This window comes from Mixophyes fleayi, chromosome 3 (assembly GCF_038048845.1).
Source record: "Mixophyes fleayi isolate aMixFle1 chromosome 3, aMixFle1.hap1, whole genome shotgun sequence".
In the NCBI taxonomy this organism is placed as follows: Eukaryota; Metazoa; Chordata; class Amphibia; order Anura; family Limnodynastidae; genus Mixophyes; species Mixophyes fleayi.
Genome location: NC_134404.1, coordinates 299,963,730 through 299,986,216, shown reverse-complemented (window position 1 = coordinate 299,986,216; position 22,487 = coordinate 299,963,730). Strand labels below are relative to the sequence as shown.

The window sequence follows — 22,487 nt, the reverse complement described above, 5'->3', positions numbered from 1 at the left end:
ACCATAGACATGTGTATATATTGTGCGGCTACAGGCAGCTGCACAGAGAAAAAGTGGACGGGTCACTAAATTGCCACTCCCTCCCCCATGAGAAAAAAATCTAGGTCCACCCGTCCCTGCTCCCAGCTTTAGGAAGACTTTGGTGATCCTGTGGCTGAGCTGGTCTAGGAGTCAATGCAAAATATAACTCTGTACAACACTGTCCTAGATGTGTTAGAATGTCTACAGTGGTTGTAGAGAGTTTGTTAACCTATAATTCTACATAAAAGTGACCTTCTATGTATTTAGATCTTCAGTAAGTCATAACAATAAATAAAGAGATCTCAATAAATCAAATAACAAACAAAACCATAAACTCATTCATTTTTTGATCAACATTATCTAAAAATAATTATTTGACAAAAAAGTGTTTGAACCTCTAGGATTATCAGTTCAGTTAAGAGCATAGCTAGTATCAAGAGTGGGATCACTGGGATGACAATCAGGTGTGAGTTTCGGTGGCCCTGCCCTATTTTAAAAAACATAAACCTGAGGACCTCAGAAAAAGAGTTGTGGATGGTCATCAGGCTGGAAAAGATTACTAACAATGTCTACAGACTTTGGGCTTCACCAGTGCACTCTCAGGCAGATAGTGTACAAATGGAGAAAATTTAACTCCATTTGCAATTGCGGAACAAGAATAGTGTGGCAAGATAAGCCACAACTCTCCAAGAAGAACATTGCTGCCCATTTCAAGTTTGCCGAAGACTACTGGAAGAATGTTTTACGGACGGATGACTCTAAAATAGAATCTTTTGGCTTAAATTTGAAAACCAAACACTGCATTCCGACATAAGAGCCTCATCCCAACCATGAACCGTGGTGGCAATATCAAAGTTTATGGCTGTTCTACGGCCATTGGACCAGGAAGATTTGCCACCATTGTCGGAACTATGATTGTACCAGCAAATTCTATAGTAGAATATCAGGGTATCCCTCTGTGAACTAAACAGAAGATGGGTCTTGCAGCAAGACAACGACCCTAACATACAAGTGAAAGATAATAGTTGAAGCAGAAGAAATTTGGTGTTTTGGAACGGCTGAGTCAAAGCCCAAACTATAATCCAATCAAAATGTTGTGGCAAGACCTGAAGGGGGTCTTCATGCAAGAATAGCCCACCAACATCCATGAGTTGAAGCAGTTCTGTAAGGAGGAGTGGGCCTAAATTCATTCTAGCCTATGTGCAGGACTGATCAACAATTACAGTAAACGTTTGATTGAAGTAATTGCTGCTCAAGGGGGTCATACCAGTTACTGAAAGTGCAGGTTCACATACTTTTTCTGGCAAAAGAGATTTAATGTTGGATCATTTCGATCAATAAATGAATACAAAAGTATGCATTTTTGTGTGTTATTTGATTTATTAAACATTATCTATTTTTATGACTTAGATGAAAATTTGAACACATTTAAGGTCACATTTATGCTAAAATTCAGAAAATTCTATTGAGTTCACAAATTTTCTTGTACCATGGTATATCATATTTTAAGTTTTATTTAATTTGCATCAAGATTCACCAGGCGTGTTTCCTTGCTGCGTGTGAACCAAGCTGTTAAAAAATATCAACTGATAGTCATCATAGGTAATTCCTGGCAGTTACATTACTGATGCACAACATTGTCTATGAAAAGCTGTGTAAGGGCAGCAGCAGTGACAGTATCACCGTAGTTGCAATATAGGAAGGCTAGCTCAAGGCCCTGGTAAAACACAGTTCAGCTTTCAAATTTGTTTCTTAAAGGGGCACTATCCCTGTGTGTGAAAGTCCAATGTGTTTCTACTAAAGCAAGTATCCATCACTGTATGATATGTCTTGTTCCATTTACTTAAATAGCAGGATTCAGGCTCTGAATCTGTGCTCTATACAACACAATTAGGGAATTAATCATAATATTAAACTGAATAACAGGAGAAACCGTAAAATAACCAGCTGCAGCTCTAACAAGAGGAGAGTGTAACGGACTGAGTCCTGCAGAGAAGCTGGACATTGCCAGCCCCAGAGCAGGAGAACCCTGCGCCGGAGCCCAAACAGGTGAGGGGGGAAATGGTCTCTTAGCTCCAGATATTGCAACCCTCTGTAATAAGGCAAACATGAAGAAGCTTTGTCTATAAAGAAAAGCAAATTTGCTGTGAAATTTTGTCTTAATGGAATTTTTGCAGTAGAACAGGCTGATTGACAGAGGTGCGATGTTACGGAAATACAGTGTTCAAGTTCCTCTTCTGCTACATCCTACAGAACGGACATCTCAAACTGTATTTCTATAATTCATATTTCATGAAATGTATAGTCTATATAGAGCTGGGATGACCACATTCAATTCACCTCTATGTGTGGTTTGCTTGGAATAGAACTGGGAACATTGAAGGCCAAATTCTGCCCACAAACCATGCAAGGCCCGATTCATCTTCAGATACAGGTCCCTTTCATGCCGTTTCTTGCATTAAATTGCTCTGTCCATGCTGTGAAACATTATGCCAACGAACGCAATTGCTTTCAATTCATGTCCAAATGAAAATGACACTTCCTACTTCCTACGTTTTGAAGGGTGGGGAGGGAGAGGGAAGGGGCATATGCACGGTCAATGTACAGTAAGAGTGTGCCGAGGGCGAGTGCATGCACGTTCATCCGATTCAATGTCATGGCATCGCTGAGGTACATCGCAGGTGTACGTGCCAACTGATAGCGATGACTGACATGTATGGATGCCAGAACATGTGTTTGCAAGCATGGGAAACTCTAAAAATGAATTTCCTGTACAGTACGCATTAAAACATCCTGACTTATGTATTTCATGTAAAAAAAAAATAATTTTTTAAATTATAGTATTAATTGTTGTAAATTAATTACTATTAATATTCTTGTTTTTGCATGCGTTCCAATGGGACTCGATATTGCATATATGCATGTGCGTATCCTGCAGTGTGTTCTGTGCCTCTGTATACGGCCAGCAACATAAAACCAGAGTGCACTTATACCCATATTCAAATGGAAATGTTTCTTGCATTCCGCTTGTACTTGAATACGGGTGTATGAGCGTGCAAAGTGCGTCCACATTGTATTAGAAAATAAATCAGGCCCGCAATGTCTAGGGACCAAATGCGGAATGAGGCTAATATTCAGCAGAACATCAGAATCAGCGTCTACATTGGCTATTGTTCCTGAGCATAAACATGGGCATATGATGCTGCCAATGTGCTGAAAGCTACCTATTTAGAAAACATTATTGTGTGCATCTTGTTGAGTAAAAGAAGATATGTCATATTTAGATACACTCTTTTACTATATATATATATATATATATATATATATATATATATATATATACATATATATATACATACATATATATATACATACATATATACACATAGCTAAATTTGGTATCTAAGACTTCGCCCGCGCTGCCCCCCTCCACTGGAACAAGCTCCCTCCCTCCATCAGAACTTCCCCTAATCTGTCCAGTTTTAAACGGGCTTTAAAAACCCACCTTTTTCTTAAAGCCTTTCAGTCTCCCACTTAACTCCCTAGCTTTTCTGCTGCCTCTCCTCCTTCTTTCCCCTTCCCCGCCCCTCTATTCTCCCTCTCTCCCCTGCGTCTCTTTGTCTGTCCACCCCTTCCCTTAGATTGTACGCTCCTCTGAGCAGGGCCATCTCTCCTCCTGTTTCCACCACTTCTAACTCTGCTCTCCAGCTACTTTGCCCTCCTCCTCGACGACCCTCCTCCCCCCGTCCCCTCTGGGGGTCTCACTGTCTTCCGCCCCCTCCTTCTTGAGCTCCGTTGTTTGCCAATCCTCCCTCCCCCTTTCCCTACCCTCTCTAGCTGTGCATTGAGCTTACTGAGTTACTGTGCTTACTGTTTACTGTACTGTGCTGTCTCACCTTGTATTGTAATTCGTTTTGTCCCTGTACAGCGCCACGGACACCTTGTGGCGCCCTATAAATAAAAATTAATAATAATAATAATAATAATAATATCTAGAGCACGCAGTAATAAATAAAATAAGCAAAACACTTAATTTTTCTGTGTAGAAAAGGTTATAACCATACATTTTATGAAGAAATGCAGAAAAATATAGTGACAATACGCATAGTATTTTGCAATTAGTGGTCCAGTCCTGAAGTTCACTTGGTTCCCGAAGTAAAAAAGTATTAACTATAATGTGTCAGTATCTTCAGTCATCACATAGTATGTCCATGTCAATCTACTGTACTTGTTTTAATGTGTTAGTAACTATTGTGTAACTACATATCTTCCATTTAATTTCACATTAAAAGTCAAAAACAAAAAAACCCACATAAGCAGCATTGCAATTTGAGGCTTCTAAATATTCCTGGAAAATATTACCAAAAACACTGTCCGTTCTGGACCTGGTATCACTAATGTAGCATAGGATCCCCATTGTGATACTTTCACAACACATTAGAGGTGGAACTTTTGTGACATGTCATATGTTCTACTTCTAATCTGTATGAAGTGATAGTGCTCCACATTTTCTGAGGGCCCGTCTGACGTGTGGGACAGCTTCTTCTACGAACCATCTTCTCTCGTACATGATAACCATGACATCGAGTAATAGGTTCCTTTCTCGTTTCCTACAGGGATGGAACCAAGATAGCGGTAAGGATCTGAACCTTTTTTGCAGCAGTCAATTGTTTGGCCACTTGAACTGGAGACTAGTAGAACATGTATATCTTTCACTGTTAAATAATAGAACTAGTTGTTTCTTTTACTAGTAACTTAAGCCTAGAAAATAAGTCTTTGTTATACATATATCATTATAATCCTGTATTATACATGCTTTCTATTTCGGAGATGCATTCATGGTAATTAGTATGGCTGTTAAAACACTCTATTAAAAACAAAAACACATATATGTATGCGAGTATGTATATGTATATATATATATTCTTTGATTTATAAGGTGCCAGAAAAGGTCCGTAGCACAGCACACGTTCATAGTAGTGTACCACACACAGCAACAATCCATAACACATGACATAATACGGAAAACAAAATTATGCAAAGACCAGACGTAAACTATTCAACACATTATACACAGATGACTTTGTAATGCAGATCGTTATTTACAGGACTGTGAGTTAGAGTGATGGTAATGTCCAATGTGAAGCAGGCCTGGACTCAAGAAAACTGGGCTAGGGAAGCAGGCCTTGAGGTACATAGATTGATGCAGTGAGAAAGGGACAACATGAAGAAATAGGGCAATGCCCGTGAGAGCTTACATCCTAAAGGGAAGGGGAAGACACATACAGAGTGGCACAAAGTGGGGCAGTTTATACCCGAGGCAAAGGAATAAGGAGGGCTGATAAGCTTGAATTAAGAAATTAGTTATCAAGGCACACTTGCAGCCTTGGAGAGAAGAGGCTAACTTGTTAGGAAGTGGTTCCACAGGTGGGGGGCAGCCAGTGAAGTGGAGTGGGAAGAGGTAATCAGTGTAGTAGTGAGTCCGCGTTTGTTGGCAGAGTGGAGGGAGCAGGAAGGAGTGTGGGTAGAGATGAGGCTGGATATGTAAGGGGCATTGGATAAGAGCTTTGTAGGTGAGGGTGTAAAGTTATAAATTAATTCGGTAGAGGCGGCATGATTTGGAGAGGGACTGAATGTGAGATGATTTTTTTAGTCTTCAGTTTAAGAAAGTGCTGGGATATCCAGAATGAGATGGCCAAGAGAAGACAGAAACATAAGGGAAGGAGAGAGGTCAGGGGAAGAAGATAGATTTGGGTGTCATCGCCATATAAGTGGGTGAAGAAATTCCCAAGAGAGGAAGTGTAGAGGGAGAAGAGCAGGGGGGTAAGAATGGATAGTTGGGGAACACCGACAAGTACAGGAAGAGAGGGGAGGTGGAGGCAAAAAAGAGGCCTGCAGATTGGAGAGTTTGCAAAAGGAGAGAACTGTCAATTGTATATTTACAGTACCTATGGGTCCTCATCACCAAAGAGTATAGCACAGTTTTTCAAACTAACTCTATCCCCATCTTAGACTCCATGAAACGTGACCTTGCTAAATGAGATCCCCTCTACATTTCATGGTTTGGCAAGATAAGCATGATTAAAATGAATGTCCTCCCCAGTATTTTATATCTCTTTCAAACGCTTCCAGTTTTAGTACTGGGGACATTCCTGTTCTCCCTTCAAAAGATCTGTGGAGAATTTGTATGGCAGGAGCTCTTGTCTAGCTAAAACAGCTGTGTCCCTGGAGTATGAACTCCTGATCTTTGATCAATACTACCAGGCCGTCAATCTCAGTCACCAAAACCGGAGAAAAAGAGATGGGTAGCACGGTGGTTAGCACTTCTGCCTCATAGCACTTGGGCATGAGTTCAATTCCCCACCATGGCCTTATCTGTGAGGAGTTTGTATGTTCTCCCCGTGTTTCCGTGGGTTTCCTCCGGGTGCTCTGGTTTCCACCCACTCTCCAAAAACATACTGGTAGGTTAATTGGCTGCTAACTAAATTGACCCTGTGTGTCTGTGTGTGTGTGTGTTAGGGAATTTAGACTGTAGGTCCCAATGGGACAGGGACTGATGTGAATGAGTTCTCTGTACAGCGCTGCGGAATTAGTGGCGCTATATAAATAAATGGTTATAATAATAATAATAATAATAATACTAAAGTGTCCCTTAGATTAAGCGGAGAGAAGATCATTAGTGACTTTAGTGAGGGCAGTGGCTGTGGAGTGGAGGGAGAGAAATCTGGACTGGATATCAATATAACTATTGAGTGACTGACTGTTATCTGTTGGTCACCCTGACACATAAGGATCAGGTTCAGGGTAAAGCAGAAGGGGCAAGATCTTTAACTGCTTCATGACCAGTTGGTGATGGTTTAGAGAGTAAAGTTTCTATTTTTGCAGATGACACTAAACTCTGTAAGGTAATAAAATCAGAGCAAGATGTAGCATCTCTACAGAGGGACTTAAATAAACTGGAGGATTGGGCGGCTAAATGGAATATGAGGTTTAACACAGATAAATGTAAGGTTATGCATTCAGGGATCAAAAACAAGAACGCAATCTATAAATTAAATGGAATTAATTTGGGAGAATCTATAATGGAAAAGGATTTGGGAGTGCTCGTAGACAGTAGACTTAGCAATAGTGCTCAATGTCAAGCAGCAGCTGCAAGGGCAAACAAAGTATTGGCATGCATAAAAAGGGGCATAGATGCAAGAGAAGACAGTGTAATTTTGCCACTGTATAAATCGTTGGTAAGACCTCATCTTGAATATGCAGTACAGTTCTGGGCACCACTCTATAAAAAAGATAATTTGGAACTAGAAAGGGTTCAGAGAAGGGCGACAAAATTGATAAAGGGTATGGAGTCATTAAGTTATGAGGAAAGGTTAGCCAGTTTAGGCATGTTTACTTTAGAAAAGAGGCGTCTAAGGGGAGATATGATTACTATGTACAAATACATTAGGGGTCAATACAGAGAGCTTTCATGGGAACTTTTTACCCCAAGGATCATACACAGGACACGTGGTCATCCCCTAAGGTTAGAGGAGAGGAAATTTCACAACCAGCAAAGAAAGGGGTTCTTTACAGTAAGGGCAGTCAAGATATGGAATTCATTGCCAGGGAAGGTTGTGATGGCAGATTCAATAGATATGTTTAAGAAAGGGTTAGACAAATTTTTAGCGGAAAGGTGTATCCAGGGATACGACCGTTAATTTAAAATAAAGGATAGTAGTGGATATAGGGTAAAAATTGGATTGCAATATTGAGTCTGGGGGGATTTTCAAAATTGAAACAGATGGGCGGTTGCCTACTCTGGATTAATTTCATATATAAGTGCAGGATCGCAGAAGATCCAAAATAGGTTGATGGACTGGTGTCTTTTTTTCAACCTCATCAACTATGTTACTATGTTACTATGTTACCATTTATACTTTTGTGACCACAACACATTTCACAGTTTTACAATCTAAGCAAAGGATACACACAAAAATGTGTTTATCGATAATTTACATTTTTATTCCTGTGAGTGGTTGTGTAGGTAGGGCCCCAGTGCACTGCTTTTCCCAGGGTGGCCTATAATGCTGTTAAGATGACACTGGATACCGCGTAAGAAAATTGGAACTGATATCACCCAGGATGCATGCGTGAATTCCGTGGACTTCTTCCTTGTACCCCCTCCTCATGTCTTCCCCGATTTTCCTCTATCATTATCTATCTAGCCTTTCCCACCACGACCCTCCATACCCTTCTTGAACTATTTTAAACCAGAGTTGCCATTCATTCCACACTATTGTTTCCTCTTTGTATTCTCCTCTGTACCTTGTTTTAAGTTCAATGGGAAAAAAAATATTTTTGGTAAATTAATATGTTTTATAATTACCCATTATATGATTCTGGTGCCATTAAACTAAAGAGTTTATAATCAGACTACCTTCATATGCTGGCACTATATAGATAAATAAATGCTGATGATTATTCACTACACGCTGGGGCAAAAGCTACTGTGAGGTTAAATTAGATATGGTGTTTTCATCCTTAAGCTAGTGTCACACTAGTGTTTATGGATCTGTCACAATTTTGTCTAGTGACACATAGCTTTCAGTGGAAATGCTGTTTCCCTGTCACACAGCTACGAGAACTGAAGTGCTCATGCGTGACATAAATCTGCATTGTTTAAGGTTGTGACGGCTTCTATGACTGGTGTTTTTCTGCCTGGAAAAATAAAATGGCGAGAACTAAGCAAATGTCAAGGAAAGACACACAAATAAAAGAAAAAAAAAAATGATATTCTTACATCTGCCTGTAGATCTCTTTCACTGTGACATCTTCCTCTACTTTTGTCATTGCACTTTTATTGGAAGATGAACTTAAATTCTGAAGGGTTCGGCCACAGCTGCAAATCTCAGGGAATTTATAATCTGAAAGACACAAACACAGATTCATAAATAAGTGGGGTGTGGGCAGGGAAGGGCTGGCAAGTTGTAGTCCGGGAGGTAGGACTCCACTCAGCAGCCTATTAGGAACATTTTAAAGGGAAAAAAATGCAGGTGGCCCAGTGACCAAGGCCAAGGGCAGCCACCCAGCCCAGCCTGCCCCTGAGTGTGGGCCAGTGGTCCTGGTGGCTGTGTCTGCTTTTATCAGGAACTTCCATATGACAGATACACCGGTTATGTAGTGGCCTCAGGGTCATGTGCCCCTTCTCTTCAGGAACAAAGAGAACCCGTCCTGATCGGGTGCTACTGGTAGATGCAATAGGTGTTGGGTCTGTGCAATGTGCTAGCAGTGACAGTGGTAATGGGACCAACAGTGTGTGCAAAGGGGCTGGGAGTGGATGGGAGAAGCTAAGAGGAAGGGCCCTGCTAACCTGCCATGGCACCATTTGATCTTAGTCCAGCTCTGTTCGCAGCCTCATTGGATGTCTGAAGAATATGTAGGGAGGGGGAGTAATTAATAAACAAATGGAGAGTCACAGAAATGATTTGGACGTTAACCTCCAATGCAAATGCATTCTCATATGACTAATGTGATAAACGCTACCTTGTTGTTATTTAATTAAAAACACATTTGCATGGCTTAGAAAGGCATTATTTTGACAAAAAAATTATTTATAGAAAGCGTAGAGCCAAGCACACACAATTGCGTTCAACTAATGGAGCTTACGTGACCTTTCATTGTGTTTGCTAAAGGAGAATATCACAAGCAAGAAAAATTAATTTGCTAAGACATTTCAGTAGTTAGATATGCATGGCTGGCTGCTATGTCTACAGTACAAAACACTTGGAAAGAATATGTGTCTACAAAAAGATGACACAATGGGTTTTAGCTATCAAGCAGTAGGTATTTTGGTACTCTATTAAGAATGTGTAAACCCTCACAAAATTTGTAAGTTATTGACTGCTGAGTAAAATAAACTCATTATTAGGATTGATGGACGAAAACAAAACATAAGCTCAGCATAAATAACAGAATTGACATCAGCACAGTGAAAAATTATACAGGTTACTAGAGCCCGTCTACTTTTGATTCAGTGGCTGAATGGATACTGGAGTTGACTGAATAAGAACCACCATCATCATCATCACTATAGAGCCAGATTCCTAGTAACTATTTAGAGAGCATTGTAAGAGAAGTTCTTGACTGATTGTAAATCGTCAAAATTATTCATATGTCACTAAGCAAAATAATTTTCTATAGACAGAGAAGCAGAAAATGGCTATTAAAGGTGCTTAATTTATAATTAACTTGGAACCCAAGTATCAGTATGCTGTGGGTCTACAATTGTCAGTGTTCTATTGTTCTAGAATCAGAAGTATCATGGTGCCATTTTTCTGAGGCCCCAAATGAGTGATTCACAATTGAATTTATGGAATATCTGGGGCCCACACTTCTGCCCTGTAGTAACCTCATGCCCTAGAAACAAACATTGTCTTTATAGTCTAGGGGTAAGTTCTGTCTATATTTATTATTATTATTATTGTTATCCTTTATTTGTTAGGCACCACAAGGTTTCCGCAGCGCCGTACACAGTAAAAACAGTAGACTAAACAGGGTAAAATAGTACAAAACAATAAACAAAATACCAATACTTCAGAAACTCCAGGCTGGCTAATGCAGTAAACATGGAGCAGAAGAACAAGTAGGGAGACAGGAGGGAAGAGGGCCCTGCTCATTTGAGCTTACATCCTAAGGGAGGGAAAACAGAACAGGCACAGGGGGAGCGCGGATTTTCGCACGGGAGTCGGGGGGTGCCGTGATTTTCGCAGGGGGGGGGGGAATGCGGATTTTTGCACGGGGGTCGCGGGGGGGGGGAAGGGAATGCAGGGAGTAAAATGAGAGGGACAAAGGAGAAGATGGTGCAGGGGCATAGGTAAAAGAAAGTGTAAAGGGAGAGACATCTTAAGAATGGGAATGTCAGGCAAGCAGCCATCATAAAACACAAGTAGTAATGAAGAATGGGAATGCACAGAGGGGACAAGTGTTAAAAGAAAATAAAAAATCAAGCCTTCATACTCCATTCACTTATATTTTCCATACCCCCATTTCTAAATTTCCACTTTGACCACTGCCCTCGGCCCCTGCTCCCGACTGGCTGTGTGAGCTGACAGCTGCAGATCCCTCATTGCCCAGCGCTCCCAGTAGGAATACAGAACACAGGATGCCATAATCAGGTAAGTTCATATATTTTCTCATGTGCAATATGTTTTTAACCATCCTTTGTTGAACTGGGGGCACTACTGTGTATCCAATGATGTTTAAAACACTATGCATTGCTCATTATTGCGCTGTAATTTTCTTCCATACTTATCTGTACATAGACTTTTAATTAAGAGGAAAAAACACTGCTTGTCTTAAATTTTATCTGTGATTGTGTCAATGTATCTATTTTTGTTTGCATTGTAAATGGTGTATTAAGCTGCTCCTGGGACTCACACTCTAGTATCTGATATGCTGAACCAATTTTTATTTGTGAATGAGTTTTTTGTCTGGGCACTACTGTATGGCATAATGTTATTTGGGGGCACTACTGTATGGCATGATGTTATTTGGGGGCACTATTGTGGCATAATACTGTATGGTATATGATTTGTGGGCACTCCTGCATGGCCAAATATGAATTGAGGGTAATATTATGTGGCATAATATGACCTGGGGGCACTACGGTGTGGCATAATATAAACTTCTGCCAAAGGCAAGTCTCTCATTGTTGAATATGACAGGGGCCCAAAGAAGTTGCTGTATCGGGGCCCAAAATTCCTCTTGTCAGCCCTGCCTGTGAGTCAAGGGGGTAGATGTCTCCAGGTAAATAATCTAAATGTTTCCTATCTAATCAAACTGATAGATCACATCTAATTATCTCTCACCCACCTCCTCTATCCCCCTTAATTAATATACTGTGTTATTTAAAATGAATAGAAAGGACGCATAACCAGTTACTGTAGTATAAAAAAATATTTTTCTCTGACATTTTTCTGTAGATGGAAATACTTTTAATGCGGCCGTGTGGGTTCAAATGATCATTCAATAGTTATGTTTTTTCTGATATATTTGTTAGAGTTTTATTTCATGGGGAATGATTCATGAAAATTCTGCCATTACTATTTAATCAAGGGAAAAGGATACCTGTTACCTATATGTGTGTAAGTATTCTGTTGTTGCTATATTGTGGGAGATTTTAAAAAAGCAAAACATTGGTTTCCTACAGTGGCGCCTGTATAATTGGTGGTATTGCTGTAATATGGGGTGGCGTGGTGGTGGCAATGTTGTAGTGTGTTTGGGGCTTAGTATTGCTAATAAGTATGATAGGGTATTGCTGTAATGTGAGGATGATGTCGGTTGCTGTAATGTGGGGTGTGATGCTGGTTGCTGTAATGTGGGGTGTGATGCTGGTTGCTGTAATGTGGGGGGTGATACCGGTTGCTGTAATGTGAGGATGATGTCGGTTGCTGTAATGTGGGGTGTGATGCTGGTTGCTGTAATGTGGGGTGTGATGCTGGTTGCTGTAATGTGGGGGGTGATACCGGTTGCTGTAATGTGGGGGTGATGCCGGATGCTGTAATGTGGGGGGGTGTTGCTGGTTGCTGTAATGTGGGGTGTGATGCTGGTTGCTGGAATGTGGGGGTGATGCTGGTTGCTGTAATGTGGGGGAGGGGAGGGGTGATGCCAGTTGCTGTAATGTGGGGGTGATGCTGGTTGCTGGAATGCGGGTGATGCTGGATACTGTAATGTGGGGGATGATGCTGATTGCTGTAATGTGGGGTGTGATGCTGGTGGCTGTAATGTGGGGGGGTGATGCTGGTTGCTGGAATGTGGGGGTGATGCTGGTTGCTGTAATGTGGGGGAGGGAGGGGTGATGCCAGTTGCTGTAATGTGGGGGTGATGCTGGTTGCTGGAATGGGGGTGATGCTGGATACTGTAATGTGGGGGATGATGCTGATTGCTGTAATGTGGGGGCGATGTGGGTTGCTGTAATGTGGGTGGGTATCAATGTAGTAGGAGTGTGTGTGGGGGGTTATTTATTGCTGTAATTTGGGTACTAATAATGTATTGTCATGGTATTTATTGATGTAATATGGGGGCTAACAATGTAATGTTGAGGGTCATTAGGAGAAATAAATACCCCACCCCCCCACCACACACACTCATACTACATCATGTTGTACTGCGCCAGCATCAGTGTGCAACATTATAGTGCATGGAGCCCACAACACGTGGGCCTGTGTGCTTTAAATGCCAGGGCTGATTTTTAGTCCCAGTCCGGCCCTGGCTTAGGGGATCGGGTTTGGGTTAGGCATTGGGTTAAGGTTAGGGATCGGATTAGAGTTCAGGAGCTGCCATTGCTGCTTTAAAACTTTTAATATGGCGGTTGCCATTTTAAATTACGTAAAAACGCTGTGCCGTCATTACTTGTGCTCGGGATTTTGCACAACACTGTCAGATAGTTCAGATGTCATTATTTGGGTCAGTCTACTTTTTTTATGTCACCGAAGTCACCTTCGGACATTTTTTGTTGTTAAACTAAGTGTCGGTCTTACAACGATCGTTAATTTGTACCCAACCCGTTACATGTATATCTGTGTATACCTGTTACTGGGGACAACCGTGCACAACTAGGATTCCTTGTACTCATTATGGTAAAAAGGATGCTTCTATATATGTCATTTCAAAAGTCTGTTCCTGGTGTAGGAATTGTCTACCAGCTCTCCATCAAAAGAACAAGTTTTCAATACAAGCCAGTGCCTTTTATACAGTTTAGACACAGGCTATTTTTATAATCATTATGTAATGTGTTTACACAAACATGGATTTACATGCATTGCAAAGCCAACAATATTTACACTTATCTATGAAATTCTAGAGATGCTGTGATGCCATGCATCACATGCTGTTCACAATGTTCAGAAAGGTTTGCACACTCTGACAAAAGGCCACACAGTAACCACCCCATGCTGGGCCTTTGGCCAGAGCAGGTTTTTCCTGCTATCAGACTCCCTCCTCATAGGCCTAATTGAAGGTTTCCACTAGCAACCTTATAAGCCCCAAACAATGACACTTCCATACAAAACACATCCCAATACACAAAAGACTTTGTAAACAAAGGCTCATTGTATCAGATATATACATCAGAAATAAGGCATTTGCTTTAGAAAGGTTAAAATAGAAAAAACTATTTTCTACCCTGGTCTCAGAAATAACGATTTCCTATCTCAAAATATATACAATATCAAAAATAAGTGCATGTGCGATTATATAAATAAGCGCTCTGTGCTATTTACTTTAAATAAATTTATACCATAAGTTATTTATCAGTGATCCAGTCACATGGGGGATTTCTAAATGATTGTTATGCTCTATATAGTAACATAGGACTCTATTGTATATTATTATGAACTGTACTGGTCAAAATATATACAGATTTGGACTTGTTACAGTGTTATAAATAAAATGCACCTGTGACGCAGTTTGGTAGGGGTACATGCCATTTGAGACAAAGCAACTTTCAGTTGCCACCAAGTACTTATGTCTAAGCAACTATAATGGTCGGTGTAAGGCTAAGGAAGTAAATGTGGCAACTGATCAGACAGGAGCTGTGACCAACCAATCAGGTGGTCATGTCTCATGCTGTAGGATTCAACTGAGTGTACAGCCATCTGCTTTATAACAGACGTATTATCTGACTTCTCAGAATGACTTGGTCCAGCTGCCGGCATCAGGTGATAGTGAAATCTAAATTTAGAAGCTGTATGGGGTGGGTTTTATAACTCAAAATATAACCCTTTGGCATTTTGTTCTGGAATGTCCTACATATCCCTAGAGATAACAAACTAAGTATGCAGTTCAATAGTGCAAACAGTTAAATAGATTATCAGTAAGAAATTATAATGTTCTAGATTATATTGGAGTTTATTGAACAATATTTCCAGTTCCTATAGGAAAGTTATTCGACCTGTTCTGCTCACAACACACAATCACAACAGCAAACATCAACAATAAAATATCTTCGTCAATTACCTGTGGCACCTGCATGAGCGTTTTCTGGAAAAGTCTGGTGAGAAATAAGCAGGACATCAGCTCTGGCTGTGTACACCTGGGGACTAAAACAGGAAGACATCGACCTCTTCTCCAGTTCCTGCTGCAGGACCCTAATAGATTCTGACAGTGACAAGTTCTCTGTTTTCACCTGCAGCACAATTCAAGGAGTAACAGTTGGGTACCAACATTTAAGTCATTTATACTTTAAAAAGTTATTCAGTATATGACTCTGGACTTTTAAAAGGGAATTAAAATGTGTATTTTGTGAAAAAAAAATTCTATTTCCCTACACTACGAAATGATTGACACAAAACAAATGCAAACAATGTGCCTGATTCATTAAGGATCTTAAATTAAGAAGTCTCTTATTTAAGTCTCCTGGACAAAACCATGCTATAATGCAAGGGGTGCAAATTAGTATTCTGTTTTGCACATAAGTTAAATACTGACTGTTTTTTCATGTAGCACACAAATACTTGATAGCTTACTTGTACACTGAAATTTAAAGTTGATATTTGTGCTCTACATGAAAATACAGTCAGTATTTAACTTATGTGCAAAACAGAATACTAATTTGCACCCCTTGCATTGTAACATGGTTTTGTCCAGGAGACTTAAATAAGAGACTTCTTAATTTAAGATCCTTAATGAATCAGGCCCAATGTGTATCTATTCTTAATACATACATACAACCAAATATAGTCTACTGAAGCAAATATACCAATATCAGTATATGTTTTTATTGGACTATCTACATTAAGCCATATCTTTTACCATTTAGAATCCCGAAAGTGGGTCAAAATAAGCCCTGCCCAAATTCTGACCAAACTCCACCCGCAAATTGGCTAAAATCCACCTATTTTTATTTTAAGCCTGTCCCTCCTATAGCCCGGGATAGATGTATTAATAGCATAAGTACGACTTTTATGAGTGACTTATTTCTATGATGACGTTGTCTGAGCAAGGCACATGATATACCAAATTAAAGGTCTTGATCTGTAGATTTGCAGAAAAATATTGGCGGAATCAGATGCATTATTTCGCAAAATGGCATTTACAAAAATGCATTACCACTGTCCTCAAAAAATGTGACAGTTGGCAATACACCTGTGCACCTGCTGGTTGCTCTGGAAACTGTGACCTGCTGGGTGGTCTGGAAACTGTGACAGTTATTTGCAGCCCTGCTGGGGACCCGAAAGATATGACCTGCTGGGTGGTCTAGAAACTGACAGGTATTTGCAGCCACATATATCAGCGCGTCTTGCGTGGAACATGCCCAGCGATGTAACTTCGATGGCAGAAGTTATGCTTTCATTGTAATGTATAAATAAATACTTTAATTCCTTTAATATAGTCATTGATAATAGTGATTTATTCATTATACCCCATTGTTAAAAAATTTACATGTGATATAGTGTATAAAAAAGTTATTAAATTCTGTTAATAAAGTAATTTAATCATTACATTTCACTTTAATTTAAGGCAGTTACCGAAAGGGGCTGGCTGGCAGACATTAGCCCGAGGGGCAAGCACATACACTGGCCTATAAGTAGCGGCCCATCTTTAAAGTGTGGTCTTATGTACAATATATATTTAGCAATATAAAAAGAGGCAATTTTAGTGTTGCTTAACCCAGCGATACTTTATTATTATAAATGATAAATCTTAAATAATACAAACCAAAAAAATAGAACAAAAAACAAACATCACTTTATATTGCATTTTATTTTATGTTCCTTCTCCCTACAGCAGTTTTGTTTGTTTGTTTACATACCTCGCTGATTATAATAGAGTATAAATCATATTATAACAATAGATTATATAATGTTTTATTACAGTACTGAACACAGGGGCTGATTTATCAAAATGCAAAAAGCCCTTTTGCTTCAAAAAACTGATGTTTTTTTCCAGCAAAAGGGCTTGTTCTTGCATTGGACTATATACTAATAGGATTATTTGTTTTAGGGTTAAATGCACTTTATTGATATTGCATCGAAACAATACAAAGAGCACCCATAATTAGCCCCCACCTGCACTCCACCATTAAATGAAACAGCCTACCTCCCACATTATATTAGGATCCCCCTTCCCTCACACATTATATTAATATACTGCCAATCCCCCCCACACACACACATATTACATTAATATACTGCCACCCCCCCCCCCCCCCCCACACACACAATATACTGGCACACACAATATGGCGTATACAGACACGCAATATATATACTGACACACACAATATATATACTGGCACACACACAATATATATGGTGGCCCCCTCTCACACACACACACAATATATATATATATATATATATATATATATATATATATAGTGGCCCTCTCTCACACACACAATATATATACTGGCACACACACAATATATATGGTGGCCCCCTCTCACACACACACAATATATATATATATATATATATATATATATATATGTATATATATATATATATAGTGGCCCTCTCTCACACACACAATATATAGTGGTCCCCTCACACACACACAATATATAATGGTCCCCTCACACACACACAATATATAGTGGTCCCCTCAAACACACACAATATATAGTGGAACCCTCACAATACACTGACACACACACAATACACTGATACACACACAAACATGCACACACACACACAATACACTGACAAATACACACACACACAATACACTGACAAACACACACAATACACACACACAAACACACACACACACACAATGCACTGGCACACACACAATACACTGACATACCACCTCCCCACCCCCGCTGGCACATACGTTGTTCCAGCTGCACTGCGCGCTGAAGTTCCTACTCCACACATGGGATGGCACCTGTCACGTGGTGCGCGTCCCATTTGGCAGCAATAGGAGGCCACACAAAGTGGGACAGATGGGGGACGGACCGCGGACAATAGGAGAAGGTGGCTGGTAGCGGAGGAGGGGCCAGTCACCAATAGACACTAGGCAGGGACCGGCCCAAAATAGTCTTTTTTGGTCTGGCCCGAGGGGCATATGCCCCCTGCCCTCCGCCCCAGCCCACCCCTGGTTACCACCGGGTTTCTCAAGTAGTATACAAATATAGATACATGAATGCTGTGAATACTGAAACTACTGTAAAATATATCCTTAATTTTGGTGACCATTGATGCTAGAGACAGACAAACATGACTATCTCACTATTGCAGGCCTGGTCGACCTGTAGCTCCCCAGGTGTTGTGAAACTACAAACGCCAGCAAACTTTGCTAGTAGATAGCCAGCTGGTAACTGCACTACGTCAGCGGGAAAGAGCTCTAAATTTGGAACTGCCCCACTGAAATCAGCTGGAGGTATGCAATTCTCTCACACTACATAAACACAAAAGTATGCACAGTATGCCAAAACATAATTATAAAAATTGTAGAAAAAGTGATTAATGTATGTCAACAATAGTACTAGTGTAATAAAGGGCTAAAACATCATCTAATTTACATAGGTATATTAATTGCACTTTCCAGTCACGGCAATTCTCACTGACGTCCAATTTCCTTATAGTTCACAGTAGTGACTGCATTAACCCATATATCAGGTACTATTACCCTAGTGCTAACAAATGAAACATGAAGAGAAATGAGTGTCCTAAATGTAAACTTTCACGTATATTTATAAATATGTGGCAATAAACAGTATTATTTGCATCATTGCTAATCACAGGGGGCAAAACAGTGTTTCACAGCAAATGATCAAACTGAACTCCCCGGGACAGTGCCGGGGAGCCGTGGTGACTTCTTTCATCTCCTGATTTAACTTTCACCCAGTCTTATCACAGCAGCGGCTATTATCCTTTCCTGGTTGTCCTATACTAAAATAACTGAGCATGCGAGCTGGAGATTCTGCACAGTCTCAGTATATTTTTTTTCTGTACTCGTAACCTTCTCACATTAATGCACACAGCACACAAAATTAATACCTTTATGTAATTATTTATGCATTGATGACCAATGAATTTGGGAAGCTAAGATTGCATTAACTAATGGAGAGGAAAAACTGGCTAACTACTGGTGATAGCAGCGCTATAGCCGGCATTAAGCCATAGGGAAAAATAAAAAAGAGTCTTATCTGAGGTGAAAACAGGGCTTTCTTTTGTTCGATAAGTAGGCCCCTAAGTATGAGTACGTGATAGTGATGAAAGTATTACAAATAAACATATAACTAAAATCAGCTGCATTTAGCAATATTAAAAACCGATTAACGTGTCGTACAATGAAAATACCCCAAAAATGTGTAAATATAAATATTCAAACCTGATAAATATTGACATTTGCATAATTACTGTGTATATAGTGAATTCAATTACATTATTCCGCTATATTTATTTAAGAATACAGTTTGATAATACTTTTTTTCTCCAAATTATAAAAGATCTAGAAACATAATATTGAAACGTGTGTACCTTCTCAGAATAAGCTTTCAGTTTTTCAATCTCCAGTAAACAGCAATCCTGTAGAGGAACATACAATCTTCAAAATTACAATGATCATCATCCTCACCATTTATAACAGTGATCATCATCATCATCATCCTTACTATTAATAACAATGATCATCATCATCATCATCCTCACCATTAATCATCATCCTCCTAACCATTAATAATATTTATCATCACCATCATCCTCACCATTAATAACAATGATCATCATCATCATCATTAATAATAACAATGATCATCATCATCATCATTAATAATAACAATGGTCATCATAGTTTATTTGTAAGGTGCCTCAAAACTCCACAGCGCCGGACAGTCAGAGTTACAAATCATATACTGATGGTTTCTCCAGGACACAGAAACCAGTTAGTAGCTTTTTTGCAGCTCCGGGGAGAGGCGCTATCTTACACAGTTCCAGGCTGGGTCGATTTGAAAGTAATGAGCACTTTTTAAATTTCAGTGTAAAAATAAAGCTATCAAGTATTTGTGTTCTAGATGAAAAAACAGTCAGTATTAAACTTATGTGAAAAATAATAAACTAATTTGCACCCCTGGCATTGTAACATTGTTTGTTCCAGAGAAGATTTACCCCCTTTTTGCCTTACTTAATGACTCAGGCCCATTATGGATAGATTGTCTAACATACCTTTTCCTTACGTAACTCAGCTATTACTAACGAACGCCTTTTCTTCAGCTTCTCCAGTTCAGTATTTGTATTCTCCAGTTGTGTAACGATTTCTACCTGTAAAGTAAAACTTTTTTTTGATATGTCTGGGTCTATGACCTTAATACCAAATATCTGTAATTATTTACTCTTTTATTGTTTTGGTTTCTGGAACTGTCTAAATAATGGTTTCTGCATATAGGATCCCATTCCTGAAACAAACATTTGCATTAAGTTACATCAATGGATAAAGTAAAATAAACATCATCAGCCATAACTAAACTCCACAGTCATCCCATTATCATATAACATGTTATATGGCTTAGCCAAACAACACATTTTAGGGAAAAAAATCCCTCAGACATAGGACTACCTTTATTTTTTTCAGTAAGGCTCTCAAAATATACTTTTCTTTAATACAACTAAGGATGCCCATATGTGATAATCAATTGCAGAACACTTTTTTTTTTAACAATAAACAATCAAAACAGAAGACACGGTATAGAAGTCCCTGGCCATGTCATCTTGCAAATCTATGCAGCACTTGTATTTATTTTGTTGAATTTGCAGGATGTCCATTATTTACCCAGTGTTTTACATTTTTGTCTAGTGTTGATTGATATCTGAAGCCTCCACTTGCTATATAGTAATAAATCAAATTGTGTGAAATAATAGTCCCTAATAAGCCTCTACCAGTATATCGTATGAAAACATTACAAGATAGGAGAGTGTAATAGTGATGTTCTGTTCCACCAACAGCAAAGAACTGTATTGCTCAAAGGACCAAAAGTGCTCAGAATACACATATATATTTCTGTAAAGTCAATTTAATAGACACTGTAGGTACTGTAGAATAGATGCTATGTATAAATCGGAATTTATATAATATATATATATAAATATTTTGTAACTTTCCTACTTGGCTTAAACCTGCTTTGTCCTTTGGAAAAAAAGAGTCTCTGGATAACTTTCTAAATCCTTGATTTATTCTATGTATTATATTTGCCATGGATTTAATGCTTAAAGGTTATCAATAGTTGGTAAAAATGTCTTTTTTTTATCCTATTACTTGAAGTACCTTTCTCAAATAAAATATTGTCTAAATCAGGGAATATAATCTGAAAAGATATAACAAATTGGTTTCTCATGTATTTCCTTTGAACGAAATGGAAAGATAATACAGGAACATTTACAGTGTACTGAAGTATATACGACCTTGATACCAAAAGATAAGGTCATCTTGTTAATCCCGGCCTGGATCTACCTAGCAAGAACTGAGAGGCATTTGCACATTTTGTTTGATGATAAAACATCTCTCAAATCTGATCAGACAGCACATAATTAGCAATGGGATAAAATAATAGATTGCTTCTAAATATAAGGTCTTATTCCTGTTTGAGTTATAAATTCTCAGGTGATATTTGGTTACGACGAGTGGTACTGTAGAAAATATACTTATGGTATTAAATAATGTCTCATGTACATTGTACCTTCTCTCTCTCCAGACAGTAGACTTTCAGCGTTTCACGCTCCCTATCCTTCTCAAGCTGGGACTTCAAGTCTTCCATATCAGAAACTAATTTGCTTTTCTTATTGTTAAACGACTGTTCCTGGCTTCTTTCAGCATGCAGTCTTGTATTGAGGTTTGTATTTAGTTTTTCAATTTCTATTAGCAAACAGTCCTACAGCAGAAAACAAGAAGAAGGTAAATATGACAAACACTTACAGATAACAATAGTCACATACAAGGAAACGTGACTCAGCCGTTTCCCGGTGGAATGTTTTAATATATGTAAAATGTAAAAAAGTGACATAAAGATGTATTGTACTATAAAATCATTCATGACTTGACAATAAGAGTGAAGCAGATTGGATACAGATGTGATACTGACTTCATTAAGGCAAAACCATGTAAATGGTTAGTTTATGTAAAGTTTTGTACTGGGTATGGGAGACCTGTATAGTGGCTTATGTTATATGCATCAATGTGTACTAAGCAATTAGTAAGGTCAATGGGGTGTCCATAGTGTGTGTGAACATTTTAGTATAAGTTGCAGCAAGGGAAGGGGCAGGCTGGGCTGGGGGGCAGGGGGGCACCTGACCCCCGGGCCGGTCCCATAGTGGGCTACCATGGGCTGGGTCACTCGGCCGACTGCATTTTTTTCCATTGAAAATAGACTGCTGAGTCGTGTCTTGTCCCCGGGATTAAATTTGCCAGCTCTCCTGTCACACGCCGGCCCCGCAAACGGGCACCGATGCCCTAACCCTCTTCCTGTATGCAGTGATCCCAGCGTT

The 22,487-nt window shown here is 39.3% G+C and overlaps 1 protein-coding gene across 1 annotated transcript; it reads right to left on the bottom strand.

Moving 5' to 3' along the window:
- Positions 1-4,148: 4,148 nt before the first annotated feature.
- Positions 4,149-21,971, bottom strand: LOC142142996 (uncharacterized). The gene is made up of 6 exons (XM_075200727.1): positions 21,683-21,971; positions 20,175-20,270; positions 19,491-19,538; positions 15,019-15,187; positions 8,804-8,927; positions 4,149-4,631 (listed from the first exon to the last, which is right to left on the bottom strand). The coding sequence occupies exons 1-6, from the start codon at positions 21,758-21,760 to the stop codon at positions 4,499-4,501; spliced, it is 648 nt and encodes a 215-aa protein (XP_075056828.1). The 5' UTR covers positions 21,761-21,971; the 3' UTR covers positions 4,149-4,498.
- Between the last annotated feature and the right edge of the window lie 516 nt (positions 21,972-22,487).